The sequence below is a fragment of the Gouania willdenowi genome, chromosome 7 (assembly GCF_900634775.1).
Source record: "Gouania willdenowi chromosome 7, fGouWil2.1, whole genome shotgun sequence".
In the NCBI taxonomy this organism is placed as follows: domain Eukaryota; kingdom Metazoa; phylum Chordata; class Actinopteri; order Blenniiformes; family Gobiesocidae; genus Gouania; species Gouania willdenowi.
This window is the reverse complement of record NC_041050.1, coordinates 22,087,265-22,114,130: the sequence shown is the minus strand read 5'-3', so window position 1 is coordinate 22,114,130 and position 26,866 is coordinate 22,087,265. Positions and strand designations below refer to the sequence as shown.

Below are 26,866 nucleotides of genomic sequence, written 5' to 3'. Positions count from 1 at the left end.
GGAAAGGAGTTTACGGGAGAGAAAATGGTGCTACAAGAGTTGATGCTGAAGTTCCCAGCAGCTAACAGCAGCGCATACTCGACCAGAGCATGTGTGGAACTAAGTGGACAATTGAGAGTCCTCCTTCTCGCGACATGTCCGGGAGAAGGAGGAAGTTGCGCATGTGGAGAATGACAGGGGGAGAGACTTGGAGGAATGCCAAAATACAATAAGCAAACTATTTCACTCTGACATAGAAAGCAAAATAATAATATTGTTGCCATCAAAAGCCCGGTTTCAGTGTTGTTTTTGTAGTTTTATAGATGGAAATCAATGTTGCGGTGTCCCTAAAGCAAAAAAAAAAAATTGCTTCCAAGTCACTAATAGGATTTTTCAGAAAAAGCCGTTTTTCTCGGCTTTTTGTCACAAACTGGCGATTTGTGTGACACTTGCCTCTATTCAACTGCGGATTACAGAAGAACGAAACAAGTTAGAAACAAAATTAATTTTTGTGATGAAATTAAAGACTTTAATCTTTCAGATCTGGCTATCAGAATTCAGATTGTCATAGTACAAAATATTCTGGGGGTCTTTAAAAATCAGTCAAAATGCTCAAAGACGGCTGGCACTGAGGGGGGTAGAAATTCTGAAAATGGCTGGCACTGAATAAGTTAAGAAGAATCAGTATAAACTGATACATACTATTGTACAGACCAAACAAACCTCACTCTAATCCAGTAATAAAAATACAAATAGTTAAAAATTGCAGACTTCCTGTTGGATTTAGGTTATTGGTCCAAATTACATTTTCGCCATTTTTTTGTTGCTCATGTTTCAGCTCGTAAAAAACTGCTCGCACTTACGTTTTGTTTTGCGGTGTTATGGCCCATATAGTACAAATAAACAGGTTACTGATTATCGACTCTGAGGCTGGTGTGAGGAACAATAGATGTTAGAATTTCCGCAATTTGACACTTTTGCAAAAAGAATTACACAGCTTTTTTGAGGGCAGTAAAAATATTCATTTTACATGTTATAATACCACAAGTCAGCCGGAGATTGGCACCGGCAGACCCCTGCGACCTTGATAAATGGGAATAAGCGGGTATGAAGATGGATGGAATACCACAAGTCAACACACACAAAAATTGATCACAAGAAACAAGGAGTACTAGTAGATTCATTACACCACCTCTGGTTCCTTTACACATCACACATCATGTGTGCTTTTTGTGACATCCGTTTTTTTTGTTTTGATTTATTTGTGTATTAATAATGTATCAATTCACTAGTTTATTAGTAATGTGATTAATGCGTTGCTCTTTGGTGAGCTTAAAGCATGAAGCTCTTGTCCATAGTTTCCCTTAAATATCACAATCCATGTACCCTTTGTTCTTTGGTTATTCTGTTTTTAAACCAAATCAAAATAACAAATAAATGGTGTGGTTATTTGGTTTTACTGACTTAAAACCAAAACAAAAATACAGAAAAATCAAAAACCAGAAAAGCAGCATTTTTCTGTTCTATAATTAAGTCTTGTTCTTGTGGACGAGAGCTTGATGTTTTAAGCTCACCACACAGGGAAGATCCACAGACCGGAGTTTGGTAAAGTTGGCAGGATATTCACGACGATATTCAGACAATATTTGGACTTCCAGCATCAATAACTCTTTAAGGAAACATCATCAACACACAAATTACGCTTCTTTACCATTGGTGTGAGGTGGACAACATGCTACAAGATCATTTTTATCAAAAGCAGCTGTATTTGGAGAAACAGGGAGCGTCTACAAATATCAACACTGCAGCAACAACAAAAACGAATAATACAAAAATATCTAAATCCATCACTGATACACAGTTTCACCAAAATCACTGCAACCTTCACTTGTCTAATGCTGATCATACTTATTAACCTAAATATAGTCATAGTATTGTAATATGTTATGTTACAGGTGACCCCACGGGCTTTGGTTTCAACACAACGGTGATTAGAGCATCCATAGCTGTGCAAAAGTCTGGCATCTTCATTCAGTAAATATCTGTAGGAATAATATTGTAAGATTTTTTTAACAAACTTGTTTAACAAGTTAAATCTGGTGGTCTCAGTCTTACAAAACTATGCTGCATGATTATGTCATTTTTTGAAGAGAAAAGCTGCTATTTTACAATGTTCAAACATCCACAATTGTAGCCGCATTAATAACGTTTGTAAATCCGTCCAGATTTCAGCGAGATAAGAGTATTTTGGTTTTTGCAGATCACTCACCTTCCCAAAGTTACCGCAGACTCCATCAGAGAGCTGCCCGAGTTAAGATAGCCGACGGTGATGACGTTACAGACTCCGCTGTAAGACATCTAGCCTTTATTATGTGATATCTATGGCCTGGAAATTAATGCTATACATTTTTTGTCTTTTGGTAATGCAGATGTTTATGTAACACTATGGGACGTCCACATCACTCAATCTACCCCAGGGGCAGCTGTGGCTACAATAGTAGCTTACCACCACACCTTTGAGTGTCTATGAAAAGTGCTATATAAAATCCAGTGCATTATTATTATTATTATTATTAGATGGGTGCGTTGGCTTATGCCTGATGGAGGGGAAATGAAAGGCAACGAAGTGTGGTAAAAAAATAATTGATGAAAGATAATTGATATCAAACAAAAAGGCAGTGTAAATTGTGTGTGAGGTACGTATAATTAAAAGTTTAATAGCCTGTGTGGCGCTGCTTCTTTTTAGTCATAGCGGGTACCAGAGCTTTCGTTTCTCTTTAGCTGCACTGTGCACCTGCAGCCGTGTGCTCTGCTCTCCCTCAGATGACATTCTGGGGTTTAGACCAACAACAACTGCTCTTGCTAGTGTATTGACGGTGAGTATCGGCTCAGAAACAGCATTGAGCAGCTGTGTAATTTGCACAGCGAGTTTCCCGTCTGAGTGTGTGTGACACAGCACCACACCTCCTGCAGCCCATCTTCCAATGCTGAAGAATGCTTTTTTGTTGCTACAGCAACTCATGATCAGTATCAACAATAGGACAGTTTTAGGCCTTTGCCAAGGTGTTGGTTTTGGGACAGATTTGAGCAGCCATTAAAATCCTTACAGACACAAATGGATATAGACAATAAAATTGTTTTTCTAACTCCATTCATATCACAACACCTTCATTTATACTTTTGTAGCCTACATAAGTCACTAAATTCAATTTATCCACTAAAAGAAACAAGTTTTTATGCAGTTATCTGCTAATAGCAGAGTGATCTGCTGCTCATCTCCGATTCAACGGCTTCAAATCAAATTTTGCGCTTTTTGCCCACTCAGCTGTCTCTCTGCATGTTTATTTGAGGTCTTAGTAGATCTATCCCTATGAATTAAATTTTATTAATGGTCAATCATCACAGATAATTGAATAAGTGTGAGCGCTGCACTGTTGTAGAGAGTAATTGTAAATATGCATGTTTTGTCTAGGATGATGAGATTAATTTGCAGTGCCAGCTGGTGGAGAAATTGAAGCAGCAGATGCTGGACCAGGATGAGGTGAGAGGAGAAAAACTCAGTGACACAAACTGTTTCTTCTCACTGCCTCCAAACCGGTTTCATCTTATCAATGTCTCCTCTCTCTCTGTTGCTCTTCAGCTCCTGGCCTCTTCCAGAGGTGACGGAGACAAGGTCCAGGCAGAACTCAGCAGGCTTCAGGTGGAGAGCGACTGTGCCAAGGCTGAGGTGAAGGAGGTACTGCAGGCTTTGGAGGAGTTGGCCATTAACTATGACCACAAGAGCCAGGAGGTGGAGGAGAAGGGTCTGCAGAACCAGCTACTGGCTAACCAGCTGGCTCAGAAGATGGTACGTTTGAGTTGGAGGAATTTTAGATTGAGACAAACACCACAGTTTCCAATAATACGAGATTGTTGGCATGTTAAAACTTTGTTTGTATAACATATTTCAGTAAAGGACAATTTAAAGTGCTTTGTACAAACCAATATACTGTGAAAAACTTATTAAGGTTATGCAATTGCAGGGATGTATTATATCCCAGCTGACTTAGGGTCCAAGACAGAGTTAATTATGATAGGATGCCAGTTTATCAGACAAATAAATGATGAGATCACCAGTGAGAGTCGAACCCACAATCAGTATTTCCCAGTAGTTCAGACTGGTGATGGAGCAAAGACTGGTTCTGATAGCAAGAAGGCAATTTACAAAGTGTTCCACAGCTTGTTCCATGTGTGGTATTATCAGTGACTAAAATAATACTTGGCTAATAATCCTAATGGTGTGGGTGGCTCTAATTACAATGGTGATAGGAATATTCATACAGTAGATAAGTGGTCACATCGATGAGCTTACGGACACCTTGTGTTTCATTCATACACAAAGCTGAATCCACTTTTTTCCTTTTCCCTACAGGCTAGTCTGATGGAGCTGGAGGCAGAGCTGTCTCGGATGCAGGAGGTGAGCAGTCAGCAGAGGAAACGTATCGCCGATGTCCTCAATGGACTCATGAGGGACCTTAGCGAGTTCAGCACCATCGTGGGCAATGGCGAGATTAAGCTGGTGAGAAGAATTACACTGTTGGAAAGAGTTTCACACAGAACAGTGGTTCCTAAACTTTTCACAGTCCCGTACCCCTTTAGACATTTAATTTGAAGCCATGTATTCCCTACTCCTGCACACTTAAAAACATCATAATGTGATGTCATATGTAGCCTTATAGTGAAATTTGTCTCAGAATTGTACATAGCCTGTTGAGGAATAATATATATTAAATAAAAACAATAATCTGTGAGCACATAATTAGCTTACTGGCATTTTCAGCTGATGTGGAAGGACATTTATCTAGTTCATTTTCATCGGTTAGCTGCGCTTGAATGAAAATTAGAGACAGGAAAGTAGGATAATCAATAAAGGAGATACATTTAAGTGTGTGAGAGCAGGGCGACATGCCATGTAATGAATTTGCTCACCATTAAAGGGTAGTCTTAGGGCCCGTTTACACGAGAATGTTTTCTCATGAAAACACAAAAGTTTGCGTTTTGGTGGCGCATTTACACGGTAACAGTGTTTTGGTGCTTAAAAACAGGCTCCAGTGTGGAAGTTTTTGAAAACGCTTACCGCTCCGTGTCCGTGTAAACAATTTCTGTGTCACGGGCATGTTCACTGAGGCTGCAGTGTCTCAGATGCTAGTTTTAATCAGATCTACAAAGTTTGACCTGACCCTGCCCATAGCCAACAGAATACATCCCGAACAGCAAAAAGGCCGATCTCTCTTTAAGCCTGAACCTATTGCTGCCTCATTCTGTTCAAATCTGAGCACAGTTTAAATTTCAAAGAGTATCACGAACACTCTTACTTGTTTTCGGCGAAAGTATCACAGCGCATGCGCTTCATTTGGTTCATATCGCAATCTATTGGCCTGGCATGTATAGTACATAATTTTTTATGCGTGTAGCAGTCTCATGTAAACAGAGATCATTTTGAAAACGTTGCCATGTGAATGCTGAACTTTTGGGAAACAAAAACTGAAACAGCAGCAAAACGTTGTCGTGTAAACAGGGCCAATATGTAATTTGTGAATGGAAGCTCCTCACTGCTACTCTATTTGTATTGTAGTTTACAATGTTGTCACACTGTTTTAAATTTCTATTCATGTACTCTCTATGACAATTTACGTACCCATGGGAGTATCCTGTTGGTTTTGAAACTTCTGAATAATGCAATTCTCAGCCGGTGGAGATCAGTGGTGCAATCGAGGAGGAGTTCACAGTGGCACGCCTCTACATCAGCAAGATCAAGTCAGAGGTGAAGAGCATGGTGAAGCGTTGCAGGCAGCTGGAGAACATGCAGCTGGAGTGTCACCGCAAGATGGAAGAGACCGGGAGGGAGCTCTCCTCCTGCCAGCTGCTCATCTCCCAGGTAATGCAAATGACAGGCACCACAGGGGGTGTCAATGATGTAGACTACTTTGCGGTATTACGTTTAAAAAAATTTAAAAAATGGGGCCAGGCACCATACGCTGTCGGGAATCTATTGTTACATTTGAAACCAAGGCTATACTGTATGTGTATGTGCCCTGGATACTTAATTCTAAGGGGCGGATTCACTAAAGTTTTAGGGTATTAAAAGGTGTGCAAACATTACTCCACGCTCTAATAAGGGAATCAGGACTGCACATCTTCTGCGCATCACAATGCGCCCTCAATCCATTTAGCGCGTTTCCCTCTGATGAATATGTAAAGTAGTCTGATCTCATAAGGGGCGCAAAAAAAATGGGAGCAGGAAATGCAAATAAATGAACGCAGTGGGCGCATTGCAATTAATCAAATCTGAAACTGTTTGTGGTGATTGTTTTAGCACCGAAAAATAATCCGCTGAGGTAAACGTTGACACAAATCACAGTGGAGATGGAAAAAATGCTCCAGTTAACCTTTATAGTATAAGAAAATAATTTAAATAAAACAATAGTCAATATTTAACAGCCGCGGAATAAGAAAAATCAGAGTAAAGTGTTTGAGGGAAATAAAAAGCTGCACACCCGGTGTGTGGAGTCTGGTGTGGCTGTGGTGAGGAGTGGATGCTGTGCGCGTTATGGACGCACCGCTCCAGTGATGTTTTGACCGTCAAACTCTTGTGTTGCGTTGATGGAAGCTGGAGCATCAGGCCAAAATCAGCTGATCAGATGCGTACTTTATGCATCTGATCTCATATGTGCACAATGCTCACATATGAGAGTCTGGTGACACAGCGCTACTCAGGAGCTCAGACCTGCTATATGATGGTCAGTAGATCATCTTCAAATGGAGCAGACTGATTGACAGACTAAGTTGCTGCTTTACCTCAGATCAATGGCACATCAATAGGACGGTTTCTGCCCAAATCTGCCTGTTGCTGATCACAGCATAGTTACAGGACCTGACGGAGCAGCCACATTAAATTCGGGGGGAAAAAATATCATTAGGTTTTAAATTTGTTTTAAAAAGAAGAATTATTTGTTTATTTAGTTTTCTACATTATTGAATGTTTGTGAAGCAGGCAGAGAAGTCCATCTGCCTTCAATTTAACTTCCTCAAATGTCATTGTGTGTTTCTGTGCACTCACGTCTTCACATTCAACGAGCAAAATGCTCATTTAAATAGGGCGGTCTCCACCACTTCTGCACATGCAGTAATCATTGCTGCAATCTTAGTGAATTCCTCGCAGCAGGTGAGGAAACTGTATCATCAAAGGATTTAGGGATGCATCTAGTTTACCACTCTTTATTTCCGATCGCCTAAGTAGCTTTAAATGGTTGACTGTATAAATCAAGTCCATTTACCGTATTCTCCGAATTGCCTAAAATTGCCTGCACTGCAGCGATAAATTATTATGTTATTTCATTCCACAAAGTTCTCCCACAGACACTTTTCTAGTGTGCGGGCCTTTGATTGGGTGTTGGGATGGCAACTGCAAAGTGAAGCAATCTGTGATTGCCAGGATATCTTTGGTCCCTCATTGGTCAGCTTTAAGTGACAGGAAGTCCATACAGAGAAGTTCAAGGGGTCGAGTAGTTCTAATGTTGACTAAGGGAGCTGCTCTTTCGGATTGAGCGTTCCTCAGCACGCACCTGCCACATGGGAACCCACTTGGCGTCGCCTGTACAGGATATTGTTATGGAACTCGAGACGGTTTAGTTCTCGGAGGAGGAGTGGAAGGTCCGGAAGTTGGGTGCGTAAAGTGGGGGGTGGTGTGTCTCCATGTTCAATCTGGGAGATAACATGCTTTATACATTGATTGGCTCTTTGCTTATCTGCTAGCTCCTCTTCAGTTAGATGAGGGATGGTTGGCAGACCTCCAAACTGTTCTTCTTGCTCATAGCTATTGGGCACAGCACTAGTAGACATGGCAAGAACCTCAACTAAAGCAACACGGTCTGGATCTCCCTCTCTCTCACCATCCGGACTAACACCGTAGGTAAGCTTGCTTTCACAACAAACTGATCTACTGCGTTGATGTTCTTTGGATCGGGAAGGTGATATTGAGTGAACCTGTTGTATGCGTTCTGTCTCTTTTTGTGATTTCTGATTGTCTGCTTGCATTCCATGTGGTCTGTGGGATAATCTATCCGCATATCCGTTCTGCCTTCCTGGACAATAGAGGAGTTTGAATGAGAATGTGGACAGTGCTGCTAGTCACCTATAGCTGGTCGCATCAAGGTCAGAATGTATGTCAGCGGATTGCTATCTGTTACAACGGTGAAGTGGTTGCTGTAAAGTTAATCGCTGAACTTTTCTGTAACTGACCACTTGAGCGCCAAAAACCCCAACTTGTGTGCTGGGTAGCGGCTCTCGCTTCGTGACAGCCCTCTACTTGCATAACCTATGACTCTAAGTTGGCCCTCTTGCTCCTGATACAACACAGCACCGAGTCCAGTGGTACTGGCGTCGGTGGGCAGTATATAGGGTTTCTCGGGGTCAGCAAAGACTAGTACAGGGGCTGTAGTGAGGCTTTGGATGACTGTCTTGAAAGCATGCTGGCAAGCTGGTGTCCAGCGACCTCCGAGGGGCTCTTTTGGGTCATGGTATTGAAGTTAAGTTGCGGAGAGGTTTTACGATGTTGGGGGACAGGCCATGTTTTAAGAGCTGAAATCTTCTCGGGATCGGTTTCAACGCTATTTCTGGAGACTACATGACCCAGATAACAAACTGATGTCTGGAAGTAGACGCATTTTTCTGGGGATAACTTTAATCCAAACTCTTTAAGATGAGTGAGCACTGTCATGAGTCTTTCTTCGTGCTCCTCAAGGGTTCTGGAGAATACTATGACATCGTCAAGAAAGACCAATGCATCTTTGGTAAATGGACTTGATTTTGTATAGCGCTTTATAACCACACTGAAGCAGTCTCAAAGCGCTTTACATATCAGCTCATTCACCCAATCACTCTTACATTCACACACCAGTGGGACAGGACTGCCATGCAAGGCGCTAGTCGACCACTGGGAGCAACTTAGTGTCTTGCCCAAGGACACTTCGACACATAGTCAGGTACTGGGATCGAACCCCCAACCTCTCGATCAGAAGACGACCCACTACCACCTGAGCCACGGTCACCCTACCTTGTGTCAGCTGGTTTTGATTTTCTGCCCTGCTGATTTGCTGTAGAGTTACTGCTACTAGCCCCTCTTGTCTTTTTCTGTGACATGAATGTAGTTTGTTGGCTTTGCAGACTTGCCACCTGCTTTCTCAGGTCCTCGATGTCACTAGTACTACTCTCATGTTTCCCCTCTGTTTCACAAACATCTGCACCATGGAACTGCAACTGAACTCTTTGTTTTGTGATGCCAATGTTTCTTCATGCAGCTGGTTTTTGCTTGCTGTCGATCTTCCTCAGAGCTAATCATTAACAAGAGGTCTGGGAACTGGGGTGGGCTGCTCTTCTTTTGTTCAAGTTTCAGGGCACTGAGCAGGGTGTTATCCCAACATCCCCTGCAGAACTGCTTAAGGAGATGTTTGTCTACTTCTTCACATGAAACTCCTCCTCTTTTTGTAGCCAGGTTTAAGGCTAGTTGGAGCCTGGATCCTGGAGGGTGTTCAGGAATTGAGCAAAGAGTTCCCCCCCATCTTCCACGGTACCAAAGGCAGAGTCTAAGAGCTGTAGGTAGGCTGTAGGTAGTGACTCCGGTCATAAACCCTTGACTACATCAGTTGCTGGTGGGAGCAAGCTCTCAAGGATCCTTCTGGATATTTGCAGGGGGGACATGCTGGGATCATTTTGGACCAGTTCAATGTGTGCGCCATGTGTCATAATCTGTTTCATTGTTAGGTCTGGGAGTCTTTCCGGAGAAGGAACGTAGTCTCACCTGGGATTGCATGTATGGGATGACATCTTGCCTCCTTACTATGTGCTCAACCATGACCTTCTGGATGTCAGGTGGATTCATATCACTTACTGACAGGGACGGTACTCTCTTTCCATTTGTTAGGGGGACATGGTCAGTGGCACCATAGTTGTTGGGTGTGACATCTGAGAATGAGGGTTCAGCCTGTTTCTCTTTAGCTGTGGGAGGAGATACGACAGTGGTTTCGACATGTGCGGGGGAGAGTTCTTCAGTTGTGAGTTGGATGGCTTAAACATCTTCCCCAATCTGAAACATCATCTCTTTCAACACCTCACTATAGTCTTTGCCACTCAACGGCTAGTTCCTTAAGCTCAGCTAAGTATGACTTAGTAACACTACCTCTTACCTTGATAGCAAAAGCGCTACTCAATGTCTTAACTTCATAGACAATGGTGGGGTCATCTTGTGCTTTGCTCGTGTACGGTAAGAGAGGTTCCAAACTTTCTAAGGATGAACCACTGGAATATTCAATGATCAGGTTTTTATGAAAATCGGACTGTGAATCATTGACAAGAAGGATCCTCTCAATTTTACCATACTCTTTTAGAAAGTCAATCACCTGTTCATCTTTTTCAGATACTTGAGTTATTCCACTGACAATAACTGCGGTTGGAATTTTGACACCAGATTTTTGTATGAAATTCATACTTCAATATTGGTGCTCAACCGAAATAGCTCCTGGCTAGCTCGCCACTTCTGTAACCAATTTACCGATGATAAAAGGGATTACAGTATAATAACAAGTTGGACTACTATCAGAAAACCCAGATTTGTGAGGAGCTATGTGGATGAGCAGCAATAATGGGTCAGACAAGGAGTAACTTTTGAGTAGCAACTCTTGTATTGTTACAATGAATTGGGAAAATTGATATTTATATAAAAATACACAATTTACCCATAATATCAAAATAAAAGAAAAAGTGTGCACACAAAAAACAAACAAAATAGGATTGTCCGTTGGGCCCTTAAAATTTAAATCGTTGCAGGTGCACCTGTTCTTAAAGCTTCATGGAAGTGTGATGTGAATGTATGTGCGTGTGAGTCTGTACGTGTAGATCTCCTTGTCGGTGTCTTCTCTTCAAGGTTCCTAGCTCGCCATCAGTCTCAACCGGGATGTCTTACTTGTCCTTGGACTTTCTCGTCCACTCAAAAAACCTGACCATTGATCTGTCTTTCTCACAACTGCTGCTGCAGGGAAGGCACGTGGCTTTAGCCTGCGAGACACAGAGCTAGCATGGGCATTGACGATGATGCTAACTATCAGCTAACTCTTTTTTCATCTGGTATTGACTCGTCTTACCGACGTTTCCCGTCTCTCCTTTGTCTGGTCTTGGCTCCAGACTTCCAGTAGGTCAGTGTGCTGACACTATCCTTCTCTTTTCACCGTTTAACTTGGGTATTTTCTAGCTGCTGTTGAGGCCAGAAAGGGCTGAGGACAACACACATGCGTCTCACCTTCGAGCTGATAGGCTGAACGTTATCTGCGTAGCCCCTGATTGGCTGTTGAAGGCTTGGTACCCTCCACGTGGGGTCATGTGAACTGAGTGATGCATTCAAGTGCAATAGGACATTTAATGTTTGCTGACATATACAACTGAAACTAATAAAATAAATACTCTCTTATATTAACATAAACTAAATAGTGTGTTTTTCTACCTGGGTTACACGAGGGAAGAAGGAAACTTTTTCAACTTATGCCCTCTCACTGAGGCTAAAGGAATGTACTGTATATCACTGTAGCAAAACCATTATAAAGTCATTTGTTCATAATACTGCCCCTTTGAGCAATGATTCGTAGATAATCATCCAATTTCGTCTGATTTTGCTACTCATCTAATCTTTCTCAACTCACCCTCACATCTCACTCTAAATAAATAATGATTCAAGTGTTTTCCCTTGTGTTCATGCAGCATGAGGCTAAGATCCGCTCCCTGACAGAGTACATGCAGAGCATAGAGTTGAAGAAACGACTGCTTGAGGAGAGCCATGACTCATTGAGCGAGGAGCTGGCCAAGCTGCAGGACCAGGGTAACATGAACCATTTACACGCACGCACACATGCACGCATACTTAGGGTGTATTCACACTACAGGCTCGGACCGTTCCAAGCTCACAGCAGGAACAGGAATCCCCCCTCTCCTGTCCCTCCGCTGGCATGGTGCTAGGATGTGCTCAGCAGCTCACTTGTTCTACCTGGTTTCCACAGACAGAGATGTCATCACGTGCATTTACATTTTACGCGTCGCATTACGACCCCATTAAGCGACTCTGGGTTTGTTGTTGACAGTACACAGACAGTACACACAGATCAAGGTACAAACACACAGATTGAAACACACATACACAGATCAAGGTACAAACACACAGATTGAAACACACGTACACAGATCAAGGTACAGACACACAGATTGGATTACTCACAGACAACTTTGTTTGCAAATCCTAATTTTACATACACATTGATCAATGTTCAGACACAGATTCTATTACGCATACACAAATAGTTTTGTTACAATAATGGCCCCATAAAAATGTCCCTTCCAATATTAAGGTTAAAGGGGGAAAAAAGGCAGGTTAAATCATTTTTCACTTCAGCACCGCCTCCCAAGTACAGGTGAGACGGGTCACTTGCGCGTGTTTGTGTGCGTGCGCGCTGTTCGTGTGTACTAGTTTATTTTATTGCAGGTGTTTTTAACGTGATGTTTTACTACCTGCTAATGATTTCATGGCTGCTCCGTTTGTATCACGAAGTAGTCAAAGTTTTATTTTGCATACAGTAACAGGAGGTTATCCCACACTGATTAATCCTGAGGATATACTAACTAGTATTTAATGCTTTTCAGATAAATATTAACCACATACACACAATATTATTAAAGACAGTGTTTTGACCTTGTAAATTATTTTTGTGCTTAAGTTGAACTGTTCTGGGGTACATGTAATAGACTAGTCGATAAGGAAACATCAGTATAGTCAACAAGGATAATAGTCAGTTAGCAATGTCCTTCATGTACTATGTTTATTGCAAAGATTAATGCAGTGGTTTGCACTATGAAGTAAAATTTTGATATCGTTATAACACAGTGTCAAAATACCGCTTAATAACGCATACAATTTTTCTCCCCTGGCGGCACCGGGTGGGGGTGGCGGGGGGCTATGTCCTCACCTATGTCAAAATCATACCTACACCCTTGGATCCACCGGTATTTGGTCTTTTTTAATCTCTCTCTCTCTCTTGGACTTTGCTGCTCCTTCTCTTTTCCTCGTGTGTGACATTTTTGTTAAAACAAAGCGGCATCTTCAATAATTCTGTCATGTGTGAGTAAAATTACCATAATTACATGACACTAGCTGTAAAGAGCAACTCCTTAGCTTTCAGAATCTTTCTCAGACAGAGCAAATATGAGCGGGGTTACGGTATTTTAAACCCCAAGATGCATTCAGGGTCCCTGGGAAACCCGGTCTGGTCATAAAATGCGTCCGGACAAGACGTGAAAAGAGGACATGTCTGTGTAAATCCGGTCGTATGGTCACCCTAAAGATATTAACCGCTATGGACACCGCTAGAGTCTCTTAATGATGGCGTAATGCCCTGCAAATGTTGTAAACGAACGTGATGATGTTTTTGTCTGGGTGGAACGAGTGCACTGAGTGCGTCGCTGCACTGTGCCAGCGGAGGGATAGGGGATGGGGGGACTCCTGCTGTGAGCTTGGAACTGTCTGAGTCGGCAGGGTGAGTACACCCTTAATCACACTTCTGACGTTAGGCAACAATAATTAGTTCGCTAGATTGCACAAACGAGACAGGATTTACTTACTATCAAAGTAAATCATGTGAAAGTTTGTGGATTAAGCCTTAGGGACCCAATGTTAAGACACAGGAAAGTGTTTAGGAGAGCTCTCTAATGCACAAATGAAAAAGCAAATGAAATTATGGAGGACATACTTATGATATGAAGAGGGGGTACACATGATTTGACAAAAATGCAAAGGAATTACACGGGACAAAAAATGTTACAAACCACTGAGTGTAGTGTTCCCTGGAAGTTTTCTCTCATCTGTTCTCTCCAGACAACTCCATGAATGAGGAGAAGGAGGGAGAGAAGGGCGAGATGGAGGATGGAACTACAAAGGTACTGACTGATGAAGAAATTTCTAAAATGATACATTAAAGAAAATTAGAAACCTTTTTTTTTTTTTTTTTTTTTAAACAAATCAGGCCGTTTCTGAGCAGTTAAAGGCAGCAATTTGGCTTTGTACGTGAAGTCTCGTAATGAATAGTGATGGATGGTAATGGTTGTTTGGCCTATTAAAGACTTGATTAAAGATTTGATTATTATCTTTATTATTTATCTTGGTTTTAAGTCTCCTGTGACATTGCCTTTTAACTGTGAACATTTTATTTATCATCATGTCTTTCTCTTATTCGCAGAATTCCATTCGTCATCAGGGAGAGTCTCACCGTGGCCTCCACCACAAGCAGCTGTCCCGTCTGCGGGATGAGATCAATGAGAAGCAAAGACTTATCGATGAACTCACAGAGTTTGTGATCACTCAAATTTGATTTTTTTTTTAATTATAATTTATTCAGGGTGAGAGTTGGTCTCTGAATATGTTTGTATTGCCTCTTTAGTCATAACTCTAAGATGGAGCTGGAGCTCGCCCAGGTCCGAGCTGACTTCGAGCACCTGAAGAGTCAGGATAGCACCAAGAGTGAGCGGCTGGAGGAGCTCTCGTAAGTGGGAGGAGTGTCAAGCCTTCACTGGTTTGAATCTTTAATGTGAAGCAGATAAACAGTTGAGAAAAGAATGTATATATATTTTTGATGTTGCAAGAACCTGTAGTTCCATGTAGGTGGGTGCTCATAACAACAGGCTGCTTTGAAGTTGTACCCAGAATTATCTGATCTACACTGATTATAATTGTTTTTCCCGTTAGATTCCTTCACGAACGCCATGAGCAGACCAAACAGGACTTAAAGGGTCTGGAGGAGACTGTCGTGAGTTTATTATAGTCCTGGTCATATTCACCAACATACTTAAGATACCTTCATCAAAATCATCAACATCGTGTGTGTGTGTGTGTGTATGGGAAGATCTTTTTGAATAGTTCAAATTCACATGCAGGAAGAAAGACAGAACACTCAGTCATTTAAAAATATACATAATTACATTTTGAAACTTTCCACGTAAAATAAACATGTTTAACATTTGGATGGTGTAATCTAAATTAATATATAAACAGGAATGTTTGTAGGATATAAAAGATGTGGTTACTTGTTTTTAACTTCTAACAACACAAACCAACAATCATGAACATTTATGGCATATTTAGTTTCCTCTTGAAGTTTAGTCTGTAGAAATTGTCTTCTGGGGTCGGATTTCGCGTTCTTGTCAGCTAAACTGTCCACGGGCGGATTCCTTCGGGTTTTCCAGTCGCCGGGTGCTGGGAAGTATAAACGCATTGCGTGGACCACAACAGGTCGAGAAGCAACCAGCACTTAGCTTGCTCTGCTCGGTAAGTGCTGCTCCTTCACAGATAAGTGAAATTCAGAGCCCCAGCTCTGGCTGTCGGCTCTCCTTCAGCGTTGTCGCTTCGGCGCACGTTGGTCCTCGAGCGGCTCTCTCACTCACGGTGTCTGTTAGGCGCTCTGAACTCTGCACCAACAGGTCCAGAGCTCCCGGACATCACCACTTGACTCTGCCCCGGTGTGCATGTTAGCCTCCAGAGGCCTTTCACTCCGGTACGACCCCGGTGACAGTTCTGCTGCTAGCTCTGTGCCACACGGCCAGAGCTCACGGACCCCAGCACATCTGATGCTGTCCCAGATCACGGCTCTCGACGCCCTCCAGGTCAGGCGCACGTGGGTCTCTCTCCCAAGCCTTCACCACCGTGTAAGGCCCGGTTCCAGCTCCGTACCATGGTACCCGAGCTGCCAAAATCCAGCTACCCAGCTGCCATTCAAAAAGAGTCAACGCTGTCCCCGACGTCTTGGATGTCCGACACACGTTGTCCTGCATCCTGTTAGCACCTGTGTTAGCCACCACGTGGTAGCATAAAAGCGAATCCACCTGCTCTTCTTGCTTGCCTCAAGTGGCGATGGGAACCGAGGGGACAGGATGCACTGGGGCTTGCTGCACGGCGTTCAACGCACTCAGCCTCCGTCGTAGGCCGGCACGTCTGATGTCCACCCAGGCCCCCCTTCTTCCTCCTCACGATGCTTCTGTCTCATTGAGCGAAGAGGACACGGCCCTTATGGACTCTGCTGCTGCCCGTGGCCTCAGCTGGGGCTACCAAAGGCCTGCCGCCTTTGTCGCCTCTCCGAAGGAGGCGATTTTCACACCTTCCTCCTCTCTCCCAAGCTTAGACACTGTGGGGCTGTGCAGGGTGCGTGACTCATCATCCCGTGATCCATGGGGGCCACTAGGTCCCGTTATGTCCATTAATGGATTTAAAAGGAGCAACTCGGTCCAAGATTGTGATACATTGAGTGCTAAAACAGTGCAAGAATGTATCCACATTGGTGCATTCCAGTAAAGCATGATGATCAAACAAGGCACGAAATTTGCCAGTCGTGGACTTTGTGTTGATCCTCCTCATTGCCCTTTTGGGGGCAGACCTAGGCATGGAGGGGACATTTAGATCAAAGCAAATGTAACTATGATCACTCAGGTGGACGTCCTTGACACATACTGTACGTTGGCAACGTTTAGATCAAGAGAGAACTCCAGGTCCAGGGTGTGACCTTTACTGTGGGTGCGGCCTACCTTTCAAACATAGATAAATGATCCACTGCTGGGCTAGACCTATCATCCTCTACATGCAGGTTAAAATCACCAATGATTAAAACTCTTTCCAGTTTTATAGGAGAGTATAAAAAGTTATTAAGCTTATTTAGAAAAACACCAGCAGGGCCAGGAGCATAGTAAATTAAGATACCATAAAAAGTGTCTGAGTAAACCACCTTTAACATTTGAGATTCAAAGGAGGAGATATGTTCAGTGTCAATCATTCTACATATGTACAGTATCTGTCCTGGTACACGGCAGCAAAATGTGAAGAAAAAATGGCACCCAGTTTTTTTTTTTTAAACGTACTTATCTTTTTTCCAAATCAATTGAGTTTTTGCTTTCACCAAAAAAAAAAAACTCACACAAAATCACAAGTGAGCCTATACTATAAGCAGCCATGTGTTTTACTACAACATGCTGTTTATTGGCCATAAACAATAACAGTGTGTGGATAGGCGAAGACAATCAATAGGTTGATCAGCTGTTGGAATTCCACACCCCGAAACAAGGACGCGCTCGGCAATAAAACAAGTTCACCATTTCCCATGGCACGTCACATTTTGATTTTTATTCTCGTCATTATAAACATACTCCTTTTCAGTAATGATATATTTTCATCAGATTCAATTAAACCAACATTATTGTCTTCCTCATTCCTTTAACAGACAAATCTGCTTCCTCTCTCTTTCAGGCCCGCGAACTCCAGACCCTCCACAACCTGCGCAAGCTGTTCGTTCAAGACCTTACGTCGCGGGTTAAAAAAGTAAGACCCTGTTACATGAGTATCTTTGCATTGAAACCAACTTCCCAAAGCCTGATATTTAAAACTGATGATGAAGAACATGTTTTACAGCACAAGAAGCATGCATTTATTCTATGATTTCTACTTAACAAGAATGGGGGCCACCAGCTATCTTCATAATCTTGTAATCTGTCATTTCTCTGCAGAGTTCCGAAATGGAACCTGATGATAGTGGGGGGTCTTGCACCCAGAAGCAGAAGATTTCCTTTCTTGAGAATAACTTGGACCAACTTACAAAGGTTCACAAACAGGTGAGGAGCTAATGATAACATGAGCTTCCCTACCATACGGTGTTGACTAGGTCTGCGGGTTGATTGAAAGGCTGAAGTACTATATTAACGTTGTTTGTTTGGATGTATTTCAGTGTGCAACCTTGTACTTTCTCATTTTCTCTGTCACCTTAGCTGGTTCGTGACAATGCAGATCTGCGCTGTGAGCTTCCAAAGTTGGAGAAACGTCTTCGGTCTACTGCTGAGAGAGTTAAGGCCTTGGAGACTGCACTGAGGGATGCCAAGGAGGGTGCAATGATGGACCGCCGCCGCTACCAGCAGGAGGTTGACCGCATTAAAGATGCCATGAGGGCAAAGAATGCACTGAGACGCCCTCATGCAGCACAGATTGGTATTGTTTCATTGATTGTTTGGCATACTGCGGTCAAAAACCCAAATTATTAAGTTGCTGTCATTTAAAAATTCTTGTTTAATCTAAAGCAAGACTGTATGTTCCTGACAGCGAAACCAATCAGACCGAGGCAGCTGCCTATTTGCTCTCCAACCAACCCATTCTACACCTACATCCGTGCAACTGAGCATGGCAACACTTACAGCAACGCTCTCTTCCATGGCAATATGACACCGCAAAGGTCCTCTAGCACCAACACCACCCCCAACTCTGTTCAGAGTAACACGTGAGTTCAAACATTTTGTTCCAGATCCTCAAAAAGATTGCGCTGAGTTTGCACTATTAAACTGGGGCAAATGAGAGAAAAAATAACATTGTGCGATCTACAGAGCATGTGTGATATGGACGTAAACTTCGCTGCCACCACCAGTAGCAAATAGCACCTAATCCACGAACACCATATTTGCCACATGTTAGTTAGAAGAGCGCAGTTACCGCCTGAGAGACCTGTGTATTAAATCTGCGTAATTTCACCTTCATCCTCTCTCACTCTCTCCCTCATTTAAATGCAGTGCTATAAGTGCAGCATATCAGCATATGCTGCATCCCGGGACTTTCTTGCTTCCTCAAACTTCTCAAACATTCTCATTATTCAGGGATGTGGCTCAGTAAGATGAACCTGGCAGATGAAAGAGGCAAAAATGGAGCCAGTAGTGTTCCACAGAAAAAGTGCAGTCAGCCATCTCACAAGGACAAACATGGTGACATGGTGCGCATCAGCTGTGTGCACTGTGTCTCGGTTGGGCACACTCAGGGGCTGATTCGCTAAATGTTTAGGGGTATTAAAACGTGTGCAAACATCACTCTACGTGCTAATAAGGGGTACAAACCCCAGGAAATCAGGACTGCGTGTCCCAATGTGCCCACAATCCATTTAGCGCATTTCCCGCTGATGAATATGTAAAATAGGCAGATCTCACAACGGTTACCAAAAAATTGGAGGGGTAAATGCAGTGGACGCAATGCAAATTATCAAACCAGGAACTGTTTGCGCTGACTGTTTTATACGCCGAAAGTAGTAAAATGGTAAATGGTAAATGGACTTGATTTATATAGCGCTACATCACCACACTGAAGCAGTCTCAAAGCGCTTTACATATCAGCTCATTCACCCAATCACTCTCACATTTACACACCAGTGGGACAGCACTGCCATGTAAGGCGCTAGTCGACCACTGGGAGCAACTTAGGGTTCAGTGTCTTGCCCAAGGACACTTCGACACATAGTCAGGTACTGGGATCGAACCCCCAACCTCTCGATCAGAAGACGACCCACTACCACTTGAGCCACGGTCGCCCTAGTACAACCCACAGGCAGGTGCAAACTCACACACAGATCATTGCTGCACTGAATGTTGACACAAAACACAGTGGAGAAGAAAATGGCTCAAGTAAACCTTTTTAGTATAAGAAAATAATTTCAAATAAACAATAGTCAATATTTACAGCCACAGAATAAGAAAATGTAGAGTAAAGTGTGTGTGAGGGAGAGAAAATGCAGGACACCCGTGGCTGCACGTGTTAAGTCTGGTGTGGCTGTAATGCAGGTCGCTGATTTGATGGATGTCACAAGGTGCTATTATAGAGTCGTTTTTAATGATGAGATGAGGACCCGTGGTAGCACTCCATCCTGCCGAGTGAAGGTCTCAGAGCCCCTACAATCTGGTATAGAGGGTGAGAGGGATTGTCCCTGATAGCACCCAGTTTAGCTAACATGCTCCTCTCACCCACCTCCTCCACTGAGTCCAGAGGAGAGTTTAGGACAGAACACCGCCTGCACGGCGAGAAAGGAGGTGTGTGGTCGGATGTGGTCATGCCGGACGGCTCGTTTGTATGCCACACGGCTTATAGCCTTCTGGGGGCGCTAATTCCACTCAGATGTCAAATGTCAAATTGCTTCAGGATGAAGTTCACATGAAGGTCACACTAAGATATTGAAATAAGACATCCTGTTCTAACCATGAGTACACTCTGTCAGGAGGCAGAATATTACTGACAGTCACCCCTACATTGAAATGACTGAACTATAACAACCACTGATCATCACGGTGAACTGAACGTTCAAAAACGAGCTTTGCATAATGGTGGAAAAAGGAGAGCTCTCAAAGCTTTAATAACAAGACAGATGCGTTGTGGTCCAAGTGCAGGACAGTGCCCTAGTGGAGGGAAATTGCGAAGGGTTACAGCAGAAGCTGTACATCTGTTGAATATTTGTTTTTATTTTCTGTGCCTAAAATAAGATTGTTAATTGTTTAAACAAAAAGCAAATACCACTAATAAATTGAAGTGTCTGCACCAGGGAGCAGTGCTGGGTCGTATGCATTTATGGTGGGAAGGGCATATAAAAAGTACAATAAAGTTAGAATATAAGATATCTCAGCCAGTTTTTATTAGTGCTAACACTTGACACTGTTGATATTTACTGGAGTGGAGACTAACATCCACACAGAAAAACAGCTTCTGTCCATGAAAATAAACAGGATAATTGTCACATCCATCACATTGAAGAACCTGTAACATTTAACAAAGTGTAAGACTTGGAATTGTGTGAGTGATAAAAAGTGTCTAGTAGTTTTTTTTAAATAACTAAGGCGCAATATGTTTTTAATTTTACAAAAATATGGCTTTAAATCAGTTGTTTTCACTGTAACAAACTGTAACCAGATGGGGAAAATTGTCACTGGCATGTTATTGATATTATTTTAAGATTGACATGTTAATGATGCACTGTTATATAACTAAGTATAAAAATGTACTTTAATGGGCATATGATGAATTTGTGTAAAACAAAAATAACCACACCATTTAATTGTTTTTTTGATTTGGTTTTAAAACAAAAAAAACCAAAGAACAAAGGGTACATGGACTATGGTGCTACATATACATATGCTCCCCAAACATGTGCACATTCAGCACATGCTGGACACACTCACGTCAGTGCACATTGACTCACACACACTACACAATCCGTCAACACACAAGCTGCAGCGCACAAAACACACTCAAACGAGCAAAACCTGTGCACAAACACTCACCGATGTCTGAAGGCAGCGGAACGTCAGTCACGGAGGGAGGGAGGGAGGGAGGGGAGAGAGAGTTCGGGGCCGTTACTCCCTTTTGGAACGGCTTTTTTTCTTTTGGAGTGAAACAAAGTGTGCTCACATCAAATGCATAAGAGTTGGCAGCTATGTTTTTACCTCTTTATTCTTGTGCGCCAATGTAAACAACACACTTCCGTTCTGCTCTCGCGATACTTCCACGTCTTCTTTGTTGGTGTTTTAGAATGTTGGCTCCACAGTCAGGAAGTGGCAGCGGGGCATTACCGGTCGGCGAACCGTGGCCGCATAGCTGCGTGCCAGTGTGTACAAAATAGGGTGGCAGTAGTAATGGCAAGGCTTTGTTGTCTGGTGGCATTTGCCACCATATGCCACCCCGGTGGACCCGCCCCTGCCTGTGTTAATCTGTACTGACTAAACTTGGCAAAGAGGTAGACTCGGCCTGGTGGTGTTATTGGATGGATTGATGGGTGTTTGGATGGATTTATTAATTCATTTTAATTGATGTGCTTATCTTCAACTTAAAATCCTCTAGATTTTTTATAACTTTTTTGTTCTAGAAAATACTTGGAAATCATTCCCTCATTATTTTAATGACTGGATCAAATTTGATCCAAGAGCAAAAGAGATGCATCAAATGGCTTCTGACACTGTGAGGATATTTATTTTGTTTCTCCCAGGGTTTCTACAGCTCTGGGCTACAGAGCAGGAAGATATAATGGAGACACCCTGGAATCCTACCCACTCAACATTGACAATGGTGAGTACAGGAACACATATGCACAAGTGTCTGCCTACAGTGTATGTTATTCTGTTAACATAATTTAGTGTCTTAGTGTTTTTCATCAATTGATTCAAACCATCTGCTACATGCATAAAATGACCAACCACTATGCATCAATGACTTGCAATCCCTCTATTTTCAACAGGTAACAATGTCAGTGAAACCAGAGATATCAATGATAACAGGTAAGATAACTTATTAAAATAATGATCAATAAACTGGGATAAGCACCAATGGTACAGTTGAAGATAACTTGGACCAGTACATTTATAAATAAGCAACTCATAGATGTTGGTTAATAAATTAATTCACCAACTGTTAGGGTGCATTCACACTGACGAATCCTAGAGTGATTAAAACGCTCTAGGATTTGTTTGCTCAGATAGAGCGCCTTGTTTGAGCGGTGTGAATACGCAAACAAAGTCGAGAGCTGATCAAAGAGGCAAATTCTGGATCAGTTGTTTTTGTCGCTCTTGGAGTGTTTCCAATCAAAGCTTTGAGCGATTTGGAGCACCGTGAACACAACCACTCTCTAGAGTGCATTAAACACAGGAAGTATCAGCACAGGATGGTGGAAGAGCTGGTGATGGTGCAAAACAGAGCTTTAAAACCCCCCAAAGCACATCTCCATTGTTGAATGTTGTTAAAGAACCAACAGAGAAGGCAGAAGTTTCTGCGCACTTTTAAGCGCTTGCTTTTACCTATTGTTGAGAGCCTCTTCTTCAGGTTTCTGGTTTTCTGCCTATATAACTCAAGTAATGGTTAGCGGTTAGCTCATGCAACTGCACTAGAGGCTGTTTGGAGTTGATCAGAAGTTGCTCTCTGAACGCAAACTGAGCCAAACCAATGTGATAAATACGGACCAAGTATTGGTGTGAATACACCCTTGATTTACAGGTTTAAACCTAAAAATGTTTTACCCTTTGTACATTTTTTCTCATACAAGTTTTGGATTTGAAAATAAGGGAAATTTTATGGCGCCAACTACGATCCGTCCCACCCACCCAACCAAGCTCCAATATCACTTATATTTTAAGACAAGTGTACAAGAAATCTAAAACAGCCACTTGTCAACCACTTACTAAATACAATTGTGTGATTAGAATCTGGTAGGTCGACCTTTAATAACATTGGAATGCTGTGAACAATCCTACTAGGGCTGAGCAATATGGACCAAAACTTATATCTCAATATATTTTCTCAAAATGGTGATATATGATATAAATCTAGATAATTTCATCAAATAAAGTCTGACCAGAAAAACAATTCTGGGTTAAATTTGCTGATGCAAAATGACACACAGGGACATTTATTAACAAACGGCTGCACAATATGTGCCACTCAATAATCCATCTAACTGAGCTTTACATGTTGTTCTGAGAATTAAAAGCAGCAACTTATATATATATATATATATATATATATACTGTATATATATATATATATATATATATATAAAAAATTATAGTTTTCTATATCGCCAAAATAGAAAACTCGATACATCTTGAATCTCGATATATCACTCAGCCCTACTTCCTCAATTATAAAACAGCCTAAATAAAAACATAAATGTGTATATGAAGCACATGTGTTTATTTAATATACTTACAGTTTATATACAAGTCAACACATTGTATATTTACTGTTAATTTCACATTGCTTGTCTTTAAGTTAGACATTAACATTTTATTTTCATTATATATTTTATTTTAATTTCTCATGCTCACTCATGTGGTTCTCTGGTATTCACTAATGACTTATTAAACACATTTGTTGCTGACTTTACACTACTCTTCAACACTTTTTAAAGCAGTGTATATTTGTGGCGCTTGTGATTGGCTGATTTTTCATGGTGACTTACGTCGTTCCTTCCGCTGTGGGAGACGTTAAAATCTCAGTTATTAATCTTACAGAACGTGTAACTGTGTCACATCCTGCTGCTCTTTATGAAGATAAACTCTGTGTCACGTTTCACAACGTATTTACACCAGTTCTTTGTTTTTTTCGCCGGAACGTCTTCATTCATCATCTCTTTTCTGAGTTGATTCTGGGTTTGTTGCCGCTGTCAGCACTAATCTCGTGAGAACTGTCACTCAGGCCATTTCAGGTGGAAGTTCTCGTGAGGCCAGTGATGCCGTTCAGTTTAGTAAGGCATGTTTTAATTATTATTACATTAAAATGCGGAATACTGTATTTATGGGAAAATACTAATACAGGAAGATGGCGGGAATGAGGGGTAAAATACGGGAGTTTCCCGGCTAAAACGGGATACTTGACAGGTATGTTTTTTCTTGAAGCTTATTGTTGTGAAATCAGGATTAAAGATCTACTGTGGTTGGTTATGTACAGCGTTCTGATTGTGTGTGTGCTTTGACAGGAGTGATGGTCACTGCAGCAGCAAGGTGGATGATTCAAACAGGCAGTACACCATTCAGCATGAGACTGCTGCAAGTTAATTCAATGGTAAATCACAAATACACAGCGAACCACAATCAGGTGTAGTGAAGACTAGATGTGAAGACATGCATTTCACAGCAGTCGATCCCAAAACCAAACCCTGGGTGATATGTCTATCTTTTCTTTTGCAGAGCTCGACCGAACACTGTACCCACCCAAGGACCCCTCACTCCTGTTGCATGCAACCTGTTTCCTGGTCACTTCACTGTATTATTGATTAATATCTGTTGCTCCATTACCATTCAGATTAGATAAAAATGCCTTTTTGCTCTATTCGGGAAGACTCTTGCCTACAAGATTGTCTACAAGCCCCTTTACACTTGGATTTCATCATTTTTGTAAGCAAAACAGACATTGTTTCTCCTGCCGATGCTACTAAAACAAGGCTCATACAGATACGATGTAAATACTTGTGCAGTAAACTCCAGTCAAGGTTTTTGACCATCAGTGTGAATCCACAACATTCCTTACTGCTCACACTGATCTTTCTAAGGGCACCATAGGCAGACGTAACCCTTTTCCTCTGTCTTAAATAGTAGTTGAGTGCATAACGCCACCTTGCCAGAGATGGTTTGCGTGCATGTTGCCAAGTGGGTAAGCTTTCAAATCATTGCATGTGTCTGGAGCTGGTATGCTGTGAGCTAAGTCTGATAGATTCCAACAGATTAAAGCAGCAAGAGAGAGATGGTTAAATTGAATTGATAACCATTTTAGTGCTTTTATTTTTTATTTTTTCAATTGTACAATTGATCCTAAATCGTGGAAAAATATTTCAAGAAATACAGCATTTACCTGCAGTCAAGCCATTTTTTTGCTTTGTTGTGATGTCGCAGCTAGGATACTGTTGTGCAATTTCGATTATCAATTTAGCTTCTCTAACCATGCAATATCAAGATGTGAGTCCTCTTACTGAACAGTAACTGGAGATTTTTTCTCACAATAAACCTAACCTTATATTTACACACATTTAATCACTACCTCTAGAGTGATTTTTGCACTGCATACAATATACGATGATATTGTCCTGGTAAATGCAGATTAACAGCAGGTTTTAGATGTTTACAGAAATGAGACAACCTGAAGGATAGACTTAAATACTTTTTAAAGCTTTGATTTTATTCTACAATTTATTTTAAACTTGTATCCTTGTAAAACAGTACATGATTAGAGATAAGATCTTGGTGACCTAACCCTAACCCTCTCAAGCAAATGTAGACTCAAAATTGGGAATGCAACAGTGTGATAACTGCCCCATATGTGTCAGGGAACCTTTGTAAGCTACAGCCTAAAATATCCTCCTCTGAGATGCACTGTATCAGGAGTTTTGGGTTCCTGAGTTCCTTTGGTGATATTGCTGCTGAAAAGCCACCAGTATAGGATACATTGGCAGGTTTTGGGCTTGCTGTTATTTTTCTGTAAAATCCTCATCAGCCAATCAGGATAGAAAACTGCAGCACTCCTTGAAGAGTAGATGAGATCACAATATACAAAGGGGAATCAATACATACTGTATACAGTGAATTGAGAGGTAACTGTGCTACAAAATATGAAAAACAAATCTTGTACTGTTCAATTCTTCTTAATATTTTTCATGGAAGTAATTATTCAGAACAATTTGATTGGATTCACTGTCAAATGATGGATGTGTAAGTATCACAAACGTCATTTTTTGACGTTTGCAAAACTGGGCCAACTCTCTGTCAAAGTTTGTATCTTATTAATTTCTGCACCAGTGGATGTGATCATGTTATTTATGTTGCTGACATTTAAGGGGTTTTTTTCTCACAGTCATTTGTAACCATGGAAACATCACTACCACCCACTTTCTTGAAGACTTAACTTCAGGTAGACAGTTCTCCTGAATATTAAATGAAATAATGGAATTGTAAATCCAAAACAATTGTATATATGTATCATTAAAGCATCCATAACAAACCTAGTCAGGTCTTACACCTGACATCCTCATTCATGTGAGTAGAGCTTATTTAGGGGTGAAGTGTGTAGACAATTTACTGTCACAGAATATAATTTCAACATATCTAGATTACATGTGCTGTATATTGTTAATCTGTAAGTAAACAAGCGTGCCATATGGAAGGAAGAAGAGATGCACGCTGACTGTTCAGAGGAATGTTAGTTTTATTTATTTCTGTATGCCTAAATTGTAGCGTCCACATAGATATATGAAGAACCACTGTACCAACGTTCTTTTTATATTCTATAAACTCATCAATATACTGTAATGTATGTGAAACATTGTGTTGTAGTAAAAAGTTAAATAAACTTGTAGAAAGGAAGTTGCTGTAGGAAATTATTCATTTGAATGTATATGAAGAATGAAGTGGCTTGAGTCCATGTATCAAGTTTTTCCACCTCCAGTCCTGGAAAGCAAAGATGTTGCAGTGCAGTGCAACATACATGATGATGATATGCAATAAT

The 26,866-nt window shown here is 41.6% G+C and overlaps 1 protein-coding gene across 1 annotated transcript in view; it reads left to right on the top strand.

Annotated features, from left to right (window-relative positions):
• The window catches only part of kif5aa (kinesin family member 5A, a), a 51,681-nt gene extending 25,156 nt beyond the window's left edge, over nucleotides 1-26,525 (top strand). The window contains exons 13-29 of the mRNA XM_028451942.1: nucleotides 3,452-3,520; nucleotides 3,620-3,826; nucleotides 4,391-4,537; nucleotides 5,708-5,896; nucleotides 11,767-11,884; nucleotides 13,928-13,989; nucleotides 14,289-14,398; nucleotides 14,490-14,591; nucleotides 14,795-14,855; nucleotides 17,339-17,410; nucleotides 17,596-17,700; nucleotides 17,854-18,070; nucleotides 18,182-18,356; nucleotides 21,867-21,946; nucleotides 22,116-22,155; nucleotides 24,348-24,433; nucleotides 24,559-26,525. Coding sequence (XP_028307743.1) covers nucleotides 3,452-3,520; nucleotides 3,620-3,826; nucleotides 4,391-4,537; nucleotides 5,708-5,896; nucleotides 11,767-11,884; nucleotides 13,928-13,989; nucleotides 14,289-14,398; nucleotides 14,490-14,591; nucleotides 14,795-14,855; nucleotides 17,339-17,410; nucleotides 17,596-17,700; nucleotides 17,854-18,070; nucleotides 18,182-18,356; nucleotides 21,867-21,946; nucleotides 22,116-22,155; nucleotides 24,348-24,426 — 1,833 coding nt within the window. The 3' untranslated portion in view covers nucleotides 24,427-24,433; nucleotides 24,559-26,525. The remainder of the gene's footprint in view (nucleotides 1-3,451; nucleotides 3,521-3,619; nucleotides 3,827-4,390; nucleotides 4,538-5,707; nucleotides 5,897-11,766; nucleotides 11,885-13,927; nucleotides 13,990-14,288; nucleotides 14,399-14,489; nucleotides 14,592-14,794; nucleotides 14,856-17,338; nucleotides 17,411-17,595; nucleotides 17,701-17,853; nucleotides 18,071-18,181; nucleotides 18,357-21,866; nucleotides 21,947-22,115; nucleotides 22,156-24,347; nucleotides 24,434-24,558) is intronic.
• Nucleotides 26,526-26,866: the final 341 nt, after the last annotated feature.